Below are 12,717 nucleotides of genomic sequence, written 5' to 3' on the forward strand. Positions count from 1 at the left end.
GATTATTACAGAATCTTAAAAACAATCAACTGTTCATGACAGTATTGCATCCAAGACCAACATATTTTGCAAGTGTGTTGTGATATTATAAGTGGGTAGAGTCTTCAACATCTCATGTGTTGGTCAGATGGCTGAAGTCATGTGTCCAAATTGGGAAATATTAAACCATAAAACTAATACATGATTCCAAATTATACATTCATATTATATTAAGCAAGCAAAGTGAATTCATGGCAGAATAATATGATCACCCTCAAATATATTGGTCCTTTAAAACACATATAACGTTTCTATATATTAGATATTTAATCTCCTCCACATTTTTCCTCATAAGAAATGTATCTGAACTTCTGCATTTACAAAACCAACAAGCGAAGCCAGACTGTTCTCACTTCTAGCCAGGGGACGACAGAAAGGAAACAAAAATGTGGATTATTTGTGAAATTAAAATAAAAATCTTCAACAAAACTCAAACACAACACACAAATGCTGCAGCACTCAAAGTTAGACACTCCCTCAGTCTCTCAATCCACCCTTGTTTGGTACCTGGCTTCAAATTGGATTAAACTGACCAGAGCAACGGAGTCTGGTAGTCTAATTATGAGTTCCATTCATTCATACTAATAGCATTTTTGTGCTATTTATTATTGCAAATTGAATAGAGGCCCTTAAATACAAATGTCTGCTAATTACCTAATGATAAAAAGTCACATGAATCCCTGTCAGAAAAAAGCCCAAACAAATGTATACCAATGTAAGCAATTCAATTATTAACTTGTTGGCTTTCTTTTACGATTATGAATTAGTTTCTGATTTAGTAGCGATTCACATGCCAGGGTCGTGCCAGGTGGCAGCCATGTTGAAAACAGTGCTCAGTGCTTCCCCCCAGGACCAGGAGTGTGCAGGCTCGAGCTCAAGGCAGAAATATAATACGCAACATGAGGGCCTTTTCAAAGATCAATATGTGGCATGGACAAAGCCCAACGGATAGAGAAGAAAACAAGCAGACGCCGACACAAACCTTCAAAAGGAAAAGTTCAACCGAGTCCGCTGCAAAAGCACAAGTGTGGCTTTGAAAAACAAGAGCCGGCACCTCGAAAAGAAAAACAAACTGCTGTAGTGACACAATGTTCAGGCTGCAGTGAAAATAAAACAATGTTTTATTTGTTATCTGCACGGATTCTTACATTGGCATTGTTGAGGTGTATCCATATTACCGATATCTATGGAAGGAAGATCCTGCAAAACATAACTGTCTTGATCCTCTAGGCGGATGACAGCAAAAATAGACAAAGAAGTGGTCCCTTTAGCTCCATGATTTGGACTGCATAGTATCTCATGGGAGAACTAGTTTTTGCAGCCTTTTGTACATTCATTGTTGCAGATGGAGAATGGAGAAAACCTGAATGGAACAGAACATGCGGCAAGCCTTGCTTATGGAAGTACAAAATGTATTCAGATAGAAAAGACATGCAGATATAAGAGCTGGGTTTACACAATGGGAATAGAAAAAAAAACAACTGAGATAATAATTTGATATTAACAGGGGAAAAAGGCCTGCAGTCGAATGTCACTGGCTGAAGAAGGCATTCCCCAGACGTGGCTGCCAACCCCAAAGTCTGCAGACTACATCTTGGGGTCTCCATGAGTTGTGCGTTGAGACTCTTCAGCCCAGCAGTGGCAGAATCAGAGTCTTGACTCTCTCCAACACTCTGGTGTTTGGGTGCAGTATGTCAACCAGAGGGAATCATCTGGGAACCCCCTTACTCTCTCTTCTCTTTCAAATGTGAAACACTAGAAGCAAAGGAAGATACACATATATAAAGGATTGCAATATAGGCACTAGAAGTGACAAGATACATGAAAGAGGAACAGAGGAGGAGGTGGAAACGTTCACCACTTTCATTTTACAGCCTTGTGATCTGTTGTAAAGTGATATTTTTGTTTTGTTTTAATGTTACACGCAGAGAAGCAAAACTGAATCAACTGGTAATCATAATCAGCAGCACAAGACAAGTTTGAAGTGTTATGGTTGCTATATTATGAGTGTATCCTCTTGACCACATTCCAGATGTATTCAGATTTCCCTTAATCAACAGATATCATGGACAGCTACTAATTATGGAGAATACATTTTTTAATTTCACGAATGTACAATATGGATAGTTTCAGAGGCATCGAAACCCACGGGTTTAGAGATTCACTGGCTCTGATTCCAGTTAAATCCAGCTATATCCTTTATACTTATCCCCATAGCGACCGCTGCATCTACGTGTAAAATCCCAGATGTTGTTTTTCAGCGTTTTTTTTTTTTTTTAATCAGTTAAGATTACTCTGGGGTTGGAATGTACTTTGCCTTCATTCATCTTTGGGGATTTATAACAGTTCATTCATTGCTCTAGCAAAACAAGAGTCTTTATTTTTTTCGAGAAACATTGACACTTGCAATTGCAAACCTCTTGAGTTCCCTCAGCCACCTGCTAGGACAATATTCTAGCAAGCTGCTTTTTTATTTCTCCGAAGAACATTGACCTTTAATGTGACACAAAAATAGAACCAAACACTGCCTCAAAGAACTTTAACTAACATTAGACATGTTTGTTTTTATTCTGTATTGCAATCCGATTACAGGGCTGTATTCTATGTATTTGAATCTCATGGAACCCAAACTTTACAAAAATTTACTAAAACTAAATTAATCAAATTATAAAAGTTACACTGAGCTTTGATCTTGTCCCTATTTCCTTTGCACTATCATTATCACAGCAGTGGTATTGGCTAACATTTTGCCTATTTATTTGACCACTGAAGAAAACAAAAGGCAACAAAAAGTACTGTACAATACAGGGAATGCACTATTAGTACCAGAATCAAAATAATATTACACAGATGGTCTGCATACATGTCTACATTGATGGCTATTCATAAGCTATTTATGATTGAGGTCTATAATGTGACAAGTAGTGCATACGACACAGGATAGGGAAATATTTATTTATTTCCATCAGTGGCCGTTAGAACTCAGATCACTTCACTGAATAGAATAGTTCTTAAAATAACACAACTGACCTTTTTGTTGGCCAAGTCTGAACCTGTAGCCCTGTGTCATCTGTATCCATTTCAATCTGGGCTCTGAATGACTTAATTGAGCATTTAATTGCACCGCACTTTCTTAAATAGTCCTTTTTATTATTGCAAGCTGTGAAACAAGTGGAGACTTGATGTGAGATTTGATTTAAATAGCTGAGCATTATGGGTACTCCAATAACAGGCTCAAGAACTACTTGACTGGGACAACTGTATTCAACTCTGGTCCTGGAGATCGCTCTTTAATCATCAATACACAATGCCTTTGAAACATGCATTTCTGTACAATTGAGAAACCATTTTAGTAAAGTCTGTAAGTTAGAGAAACTTTGGAACAACCACCTGTATACTATTCAGCCCTCGGGGACCAGAGTTCCCTCAATGGACCGAGTGAATTGCCTAATTGATCACATGTGTTCATTCTTAAGAAGTCGGGTGATTAAGGCTGACCTATACAACTAGATTAGGGCACTCCAGGACAGAGGTTGATGACCACTGGGAAACAATACATTTTCACTTGAGCTCTGTCCCAGGATCCGATGTGAAAACATAAAACCTGTATTATTTCTCATTGTGGTCATTGTCATGCAGGGCTCATTTTCTCTTTCACTTACAATGTGTCAGGTAACAGGCTTTATCCATCCCTGGGTAGAATGACCTTCATGGCCTTAAGATTTGCTTTTTAGGGGGCATTCCTGACTAAGTGACCAGCACAGGGAATATGGACATAGTCCATTTCCACAAATAACTGACCAATCAGCCAATTACCTATTTAAGACACTTAGGCATTAAAATAATTTAGTTGGATTCTGGTGTCAGTTGGAAATAATTTACTAGCCTGATCTTTGTGTAGAGATATTAAACAGTAATTTATCCTTTCCTCCTCATAATATATGTTTCGAAATTAAATCTAATAAAAGTCAAAATTGTATTGGCATCCTTTGTCCAGACCTCACACTGTCTCTAACCCTAATGCTTGTAGAAAGATTGTGTAGATCAATAAAAATAGCTGTTTAATAAAACAAAATATTAGATCTGTTTTTAGGAGGGCAATGATTAAGCAGTTAAAGAGAATGAAAGCCCCACTTCCACAGGCAGCTAGAAAGGATGTGGCCGACTGCTGTCAGCTTCTCTGGCTTTGCAATTTGCTAGAGAGAAGTGGGCATCTTTCTATTTGTGGACTGACTGGAAATAAGAGAAACATATCAGCCATGTTGAAAGGTAAACGTTTGTGGGATTACAAATAAATTATGTTTTTATTAGTAGCATGCTTCTGATAAAAGCCAGCTTTTCACAAATTCAGAAACTGGGCAGCTCAGGCAGGGAAAATGAGACAGAAGTCTGACATGCTTGTAGCTGAACTGATTTCAATAGGAATAGGAAAAGATACACATAATTTAAGGCTATTGGTTTATTAAAAATATACTACTTCAAAAAAAAGATGTGCATGATAGCATGCAGATTGTATGATCTGAAAGGGATCAAACTGCTATGAAAGTGGAGTCCTCTAACTATCCCTGAATGAGAGGTTTGCACTCTGTCTCAGTGGTATGCAACTCTACATTTGTACCATAAGTCTTTGTCAGCGTTTTCTGAAGAGTGCCATTGAAAAACTTACCTTGTGAACAGCTCTCTCAAAGTGGGATAAGAGAAGAGGGCTTAGGGAGCTTCACCAAGGGGCTTGTCCATCGAGGTTTGCTTTCTCTGTAAACTCTGGGAAGAAACAAAACCAAACAACATGAAATGAAATCACACTGTCAGTCCTAACAGTGATGTCTGGCCTACATCCCAAGTGGAGGCTTCTACCAATTTAGTCACTTGAGAGACTATTTTAAAGGTAGTTTAAAACAGAAGTTAATGAGAGAAAACTAACCCCATCTCACCCTCCACTGCACTCCTAGAAAATCATGACTATGAGTAATAAACTCCCCTTCAGTGTCCATCAGTTCGACTCCCTGTCACTGCCTGTGCAACAGCTGTGCAGCAGGATCCTCACAGCCAGACTGTCGGTCCCTCAGGCAAGCAGGTCAAGGACAAACTATCTCCAATTGCCAATCCTCTGATACACTGTGGGGATGTCTGAAGATCCTGAATGGATAATTAATAACTAGGGCCATGGAAAATTCATGGTTTCATGGAAAATCGTGACTTTGACTAGTTCCTGTGAATTTAGTATTTTTATTTTACTTCTAATATTTTGAATCAATCCTCACTTTCCATTTATTTCATACACTTTCACATAGCAGTACCTCTACAGTTTACTGCAAATAGATCAGTGTCAGTACAGGGAGTTTTGTTACAGAAGATACAGGACAAACATCTGCTTGAAGCTGCACAAACTTTTTAATTTTACTGCAATCCATGTCAATGTTTAAAATGTCAGGATTAATAGCTATTATGTATAATTAATCTTCTAAAAATATTTCTTAAATATCTTTGTTTATAAATTAAAGTTTAATACAGTTATTGATAACTTACTTTATTTCTGCCTCCAAAACATATTGTTTTTCACTGTGACCCTTCGTGAATTCTTTGAAAAATGCTGTGAATTTTCTTGGACTGAAATTATAACCAGACAACCAAATAAAACATTCAGGGACAAATGGAATATGATAGAGATGTGCAAACTTTATACAGGACACCCACATGAATGAATGAACAGTTGCAGTTATTTTCTGTAATGAATCACCACTAGATCTGGTTTTGACAGGCCATACATCAAACAGGAAAGATGTTCGTTTTTATAGATTCATATACAGACACTTCAATGCACTCTGTTATATAAACATGAAGATAGAGAATACTGTTTACTGATTACTGAACCCTGGTTACATGGTGTAGGGTTTCTATTTGTGAGAAGGGACAACTTCTAACTTCACTGCACCCATACTGTTCAAGGAAACAATGAAACCTAGATATAAAAATAACTTGTCATCTCCCATGGTGGCAAATGTATCCCTCCACCTGTGCCAATCCCCAATCCCCTGCAAATGGACATAAAACATGTTGCTTACAGATGTCTACATTTGAAATACTGTACATGTGATACCTACAAAATATGAAAAGGTCAATTCCAGGGTAACTTGAACACTGTACATACGTGTTAACCTAACACTAATTAGCCATTCTTCACCAGGAATGTGGCAATGTAGTTTTCCACGCCATTTAATGCCACTAATTTGTAAAAAAAAATAAAAAATGGTGGAACTGAAAGGAACTGATAAATGACTCTTTAATTTGGGAATTGAACTCTGTCCACACTTCCCACTTCTCATGCAATTATACACGACTTTGCCAGTCTGGGGGATCCCACCTAATCCAGCAGGATTTGAATTCTCAAGCCAAGTTAAGTGGATAGAGGCTAAACACACATTAATGAACATTATACTCCATTGTCTACCTATTAATAACATTGTCCCAATCTCTTGCATACATTGAAAGGGCTTTTACACACAGATCATGTTTAAGCTACTAAAAGCGACCACATACCTTTGCTTATTGGAGGTGGTTTGATATCCCACAGCCACAGTGTGTCCTTCCAGACACCAAGTGCACCTGCGATCACTGATTTCAAAGAAGCACTTGGTTGACTTTATTGCAGACTTTTAGCAAGGATGGAAAGCTACAGACTTTACATGCCAGATTTCCGACTGGGGAACATAAGCAGCTGGCACAGACAGTCAAGCTAATTCCTTGCTTTTTTTTTTTATTACGGAAGCATAAAATGAGGGTTGTCATAAATCCTGTGGCTTGCTAGGGATTTGATCTTTAGATAACACAGTAGTAACAGATTTGGCATGGTAGCGAGCTAGCTGCATCCTGTGCTGAGGTGAAGTTGGTTCGGTAATTTAGGTCAAAATCCCTTCAAAATGAATGGCAAATGCTAGTGTTTATAAAACAGCATGAGCTAGCACTGAAACCCACTCTAATCAACAAACTGATCGTAATCCTTCCTGACACAGTTTTCACAGGTGGTTTTCCAAATGGGACATACGGACTCAGAAGATATCCAAGCTTAAAATCTCAGTGAATGACAGCAAATTTCAAAAGCACATTATATCTCATATTTGAATATTTCATTTAGGTTTCCAACAGGGCTCTATTTCACTATTTAATATTAATAAACGTGTGTGAATAAAACAAATCTCTTTCAGGAATGGGGGTGAGAGGAATTAAACAAAAGACATGATGTGAATGTTTCTACGGGAGAAGTGGCCTCTGCTAAATGGAATGACTTCCACTTGATACTCCTATTGGATCTACTCTCAACCTATAAGTTTTTTAGTTTGGAGAGAAGGGGCAGCTTAGGGCAGTCCAGCACAGAGGGGTTATTTCTCATTCAGGCTGGCTTTCAATTGTGCTTCCAGTGCCATTTTGTCAAAAGTGCGCATGTTGGTCTCCTCACGCACACGGTCCCGGACGTGGAAAGAGGCCCGAGCAACGGAGCGGGCGCTCTCCAGCACGGCTCTCTTCTCGCGGAAGATCTGCTCGCTTTTCTCCAGCTTTTTCTCAATGGACATCAGGAGCTCCTGCCTTCGCTGCTGCTCCTCCTCTTCTACCCGCTGCCGGTTCAGCCTCTGGATCTTCTCTTTTTCCCGCCGGCTCTGAATGGCTTTCAGGGCCTTCTCTTTGGCCCTCTCTTCAGCCACTTGGGCTGCTTGCTGAGTCCTCCTCTCTGCCTCCTTCGCCAGGGCCTCCAGGTGCTCCTTTTGTTGCCGTTCCCTCTTCTCTGCTGCCCGCCGTGCTTTCTGGATCTGCTGCTCCTCCTTCCGGGCCTTCTCCTTCAGCTCCTGATTACGACGCTCTTGGATCTGCTCGTAGTTCTCCACCGATTTGCTCAGTCGTTCCTCCATGGACCTCCTGGCTGTCTCCCGCTCCTCAGCCTCCCTGCGGGCGATCTCCTTGATCAGGGCACCGTGCCTCATCTTCTCGGCCTGGTTCAGCCCCCGCCTTTCCTTCTGCACCTGATGCTCCTTCTCTTGCTTCTTCAGCTCGGCCATGGTGAGCTTCTCCTGCAGCAGCAGCAGCTCCTGCTCCAGCATGGCCTGCCGTTCATCCTCCAGTGCCTTGAGGTTTTGCTCTTGGTGGCTCTTCTTGTGTTTCTCCTCCTTGGCCGCCTGCCGCAGCTTCTCCTGCCGGGAGCGTTCCTGCCTTTCAGCCAGTTCCCTCCACTTCTCCTCACTCTCGGCTGCCTGCCGCAACTTGATGGCCGCGGCGTCCTGCTGCTCCTGGCTGAGACGGCGCTGTCGGCTGGCCACCTGCGTATGCCACATCCGCTGGCACTGCAGCACGGCCCTCTGCTTCTCCCGCTCCTCCCGCTCGCGCCGCATCTCCTCCAGCCTCCGCTCACTGTCCCACTGCAGGTGGGCCACAAAGCGGGTCTGACTCATGATGTCCTCCTCCTGGTGCTTGGCCAGCATCAGCGCGGCGATCTTGCGGTCCCGCTCGGGCACCTCCTTTAGCCCTCGCCGCTTTACCTCCCTCACGATCTTCTCCACCTTCTTGGTGGTCTGCGGCGAGTGGCTGAGGTCTCCTAAGCTCAGGCTGCGGCCCATCAAGGAATTCAGGGTGGCCACCGTCCTTGCCCGGGGGCTGGACGTCTTCAGCCACTTGTCCTTCTCCCGGGGACTGTCCCAGCTGAAGGAAGAGGTCCCGGACTCTGAAGACGTCCGGGTCGTAGTGGAGGAACATGTTTCCCGCTTCTTTGGAAGCGAATCCATGGAATGGCTCTTCCCTTTACCGTTGGGCTTGGCCGCGTGTCCATTGGTCTGACAAGCAGGAGTCATTGGGGCGCCATTAGCAGATGCTATAATTTTGGCCATTGAAGAATTTGAAACAGGCATCACGTTAGGAGCTGCTTTTGTGGAAGGACTGAGGGCTGCAGGGGTGGCTTTTAAGGCTGGACTTGAGACTGCAGCTGTGGTGTTTAAGGCTGGGCTTGGGGCTGCGGGGGTGACTTTCTTGGGGGGCTTGGGCCCAGCAATTGCAGATGGGGGTCTACCGGGAGACGGAGGCACACTGCTGGCAACAGAGTTCAAAATACGTCGCTTTTCCTCCCTGATGATTTTCTCACGTTCCTCCCGGCACTGCTTGAGCTTGCCGTGCCTCTCGCTCTCATACACCTCAAACAGGCTCGCTGCCACCCTCATGGAGTGACCTGGGGCATCTCTCGCAAAGTCATTGAGGGATCGGGGCAGCAACTGCACTGGCTTGACCCCGCAACGGGCACAGGCCTCCAGGGAGCGGGGACTGGTGAGGACGTAGCGGCTGCCTTCCGCTTCCCGCGAGTCGAAGTTGAACAGATCCAGGTGCAGTTTCGGTGACTGCTCGCGCTGCCTGCCTGGGACCGAGCTCTCTGCTTCAGTCTCAGCTCCATTTCTGCTCGGGGCCTTGGGGTCTTCGGGGGCTGAGGCCGAGCCCGAGCCCTCAGACCCTGCATCAGCGGTTTTGCCCTTTTCCTCTTCATCTGAAGGGTCCACCATGGCCAGAGAAAGCTGAAAACAGAAATCATAATCCATTGGTATGGATAAAAATAAATAAAACAGCAGATTTTAATCAGGGAGGATTATAGTGAATGGGCTTTAAAACTGATGCAATCTGTATCTAAGGAAACAAGGCAGCTTGAGCATGCATGCATATTTTATCTACAAAAGACTGATCCTGCTGAGTTGCACAAGCTGTGTGGTTGGGAATTATGTAACCATGTGCAAAGCTATGGTATATTACATGATAAGGTATAAGGTATCAAATTGATTCCCCCCCCCACCTAAAACGTTTCTGTAGTTTGTGGCATTTAAAAATATACACACATAACCCCCCATACATACACCAATATCTATGCATTTGTGTGAATATTTACATATCTCTCCCGATAAATAGACGCATAAAGATACATGCATCTGAATTGTCATATTGTCTGTTATTTGCATTCACCCTACATGCATATCTGTGTGATGTGTGGTTATTTTTTCATTCGATCTTAAATGATCTACCATTTTTTTCAATAAATACAGTACAATGTTATTTTCTAGTCATGCTGCCGCATAGTCCTGTGCGTGCAACCCTCAAAACTGTAATAATAGTGAAGAAAAAATACGCCCCCGTCTCAATTTCCGTTACTTACTAACACATGTATTACATATATATATATATATATATATATATATAATACTCGACAGTACCTATGTGAAAGGTAAAATAACGACAAACCATAAAAACCACTGACCTTCGCAATCGCTGATCAATCTCAACACGGAGCTTTGTTTCCAGTCGTATGTCTCCTGTCTTTCCCTTCAGTCGCTGCATAATAATATCGGGTTACTGAGAGGACCAGCAGCTCCCATCGCTGTTGCCTCCGTGTCCTGCTATGGGCTGCGCATGGCACAGACACAGACTCAGAAACAGTCCCAGTTCGACGCGTCTGTCCGCCCTCTCCCTGACGCAGATCTGCAGCTGCACACGTCCTGTCAGCCTGGCAAGTGAAATGACCTACACTGGGCTTTAGTAATGTACATTTCTCTACACACAGAGCTGCTGAAAAACCCGACCGCACCCCCTCCGCCCCCAACTGAGCCCCAGAAAGGGCACTTTCGTTTTTTTAGGTCTATGAAGTATTCTCTGCGTAATTCTAGAGTAGTTCTTTACCCTAGACTTGAGACCTGAGAATACTACATTTTCAAAGCATTACAGTGCAGTAAATAAAAATCAGTACAACACACAATATACAATGAGCATACATACATATATGCAATACATTAAATAGTGTGTGTCTGTGCATGTCAGTTGAGTTTGAATGCAATAAAATCATGGCTATAAGTGGTGATCCTGAAGGTGGGTAGGTTAAGCAGTGTTGTAGAGATGGCTGTGGGGGCAGTTTGTTTTTGGGAAAACCAAGCTAACAGTACTTTGTTCAGGATCCAATTTTGCTGTGTTTGACTTGAACAGTAATTATTCGGGCAAACTCATTGTGTATTGCTCTTATATTCATGAACTGCACTTCATACTTAAGTTTCTTCCTCTTTCAGCTAGTCTTCTTCCCCCTTCCCATCTCTCCTTCATTTTTGCCTCTTTTCTAATGTTTCTTCCCATCTCCCTCTCTTTTCTTAACTTTACTCTGTAATAGAAAATAAAATATAAATAAGCACAACCAAAGACAATATGGGCATATGCCCACATAAAAATCACGCAAAAAAAAAAGATGGGATATTTCTATTAAATTAAATTAATTAGTGGAAAAGTATAAGACCATCCCTATTTTATAGATTACCTACAAGATGCATGACACTGTGTTCTGATATACATTTCTTCACTGCACAAGTGATTGGTTTACATCTATATTATTGACTCCTACATCCCATGTGCTTACTTAACAGATTTTAAGTACCATGTGTGTAATCTAGCGATTAAAGTGTAACAGGATTTACTCTGGACTGCAGAACAGATGTTGCATAACTTTGAGTTTTGGTGCAAGAATTTCCTATGGAGCTGGTGACTGATCAGGAGTGTGCTAGCACATTAATGATAATCCCACTATTAAGATTAATCATTATTAAAAAACAGAACTGATGTTGAGGCGGTTAAAGTGGGAAAAGAGCATCCAAAGAATTTGACTTTGGCCACTCTCAAGGACAAATGGAGGATCGACACAGGAAGGAAACATTATTGCAAAACTCCGTAAGTGCCAGGTGTGATCGTTGTTCTGTCACTCCCACTGAATGTTGATACGGTGATGCTGTGTAGAACTGAGCTGCAGGATATATACATATCTCCAACCAGCTGTTGTGAGGCTGCTGACTGGATCTGTCCGATCTTGCATGAGCAAAATCAAACTGTTTTCATTGCTGGTGCTACAGGGCTCGTGTACATGAGAATGTTATGTTGATGTCACTCCCATAGACCTTGGAAAGCCTTTAAACCCACAATTTCAAGGGACAGTTTTTTTGGTGTACTGTGTTTTGTTTAGTTTCTTGGGACTGTGTGGTGCAAGCACTACTTCTTTTCCTTTCACGCCATACTGTTCAAGTACATGCCTATACACAAATTGCTGTTGTTTATGTTTATTTTAAATGAGCAACAGTTGAAAGTAGAAAATGTGAAGTACTCATGTGTTATTATTATTTTTTTAATTAACCTCTTTGAAAGCAAACAATGCAGGGTAAATACGAGTTTTTTTTTTTCCAATTGTTGTATACAAACTGATTTGAATGAGCTCTCATTGTGATGTCATACATGCAACACACCTTCTGTTTACTCTCATTCAATGGTGATCAACATGGATAGTAACTGGCTAAAATATAAATGAGTACTAATTTGAACACCTACTACATGATAAAACTTTCCAGATCAGAAAAAAGATATACAAGCCTATCTTTATTGATCTATCTGTTTATTGATTTACTTTCTTATGTATAGCCCCAGTTGGTTTCCTCCATGGAGAAATAAGGAGATAAGAAACTTGAATAACTGCAAGTTCATCTTTCATGAAAATTAGTTATCCAAATATGGCATTGATGAAACGGGTGAACATTCTTATTGATTGAAATACATTAAACACTGACCATGATGTACAGTGCCTCATTAGCCCTCCTGGGGTTATTGCTGGAAGACAAAGAGACTAGAAGAGTCTGGTGA

At 41.7% G+C, this 12,717-nt stretch overlaps 1 protein-coding gene across 2 annotated transcripts; it reads right to left on the reverse strand.

Moving 5' to 3' along the window:
- Positions 1 to 1,142: 1,142 nt before the first annotated feature.
- On the reverse strand, positions 1,143 to 10,547 carry ccdc177 (coiled-coil domain containing 177). Of its 2 annotated transcripts, XM_066694618.1 has the most exons (4): positions 10,313 to 10,547; positions 6,577 to 9,581; positions 4,706 to 4,800; positions 1,143 to 1,794 (listed from the first exon to the last, which is right to left on the reverse strand). In XM_066694618.1, the coding sequence occupies exon 2, from the start codon at positions 9,567 to 9,569 to the stop codon at positions 7,416 to 7,418; it is 2,154 nt and encodes a 717-aa protein (XP_066550715.1). In that variant the 5' UTR covers positions 9,570 to 9,581; positions 10,313 to 10,547; the 3' UTR covers positions 1,143 to 1,794; positions 4,706 to 4,800; positions 6,577 to 7,415. The 2 variants fall into 2 exon arrangements, with proteins under 2 accessions (XP_066550715.1, XP_066550716.1); XM_066694619.1 differs by lacking the exons at positions 1,143 to 1,794; positions 4,706 to 4,800 and adding an exon at positions 5,227 to 5,646.
- Between the last annotated feature and the right edge of the window lie 2,170 nt (positions 10,548 to 12,717).

Source organism: Amia ocellicauda, chromosome 21, assembly GCF_036373705.1.
Source record: "Amia ocellicauda isolate fAmiCal2 chromosome 21, fAmiCal2.hap1, whole genome shotgun sequence".
Taxonomy (NCBI): domain Eukaryota; kingdom Metazoa; phylum Chordata; class Actinopteri; order Amiiformes; family Amiidae; genus Amia; species Amia ocellicauda.

Bases quoted from the DNA above. Each gene is read 5' to 3' on its own strand.
- ccdc177 (XM_066694618.1), bottom strand. From the start codon at position 9,569: ATGGTGGACCCTTCAGATGAAGAGGAAAAGGGCAAAACCGCTGATGCA.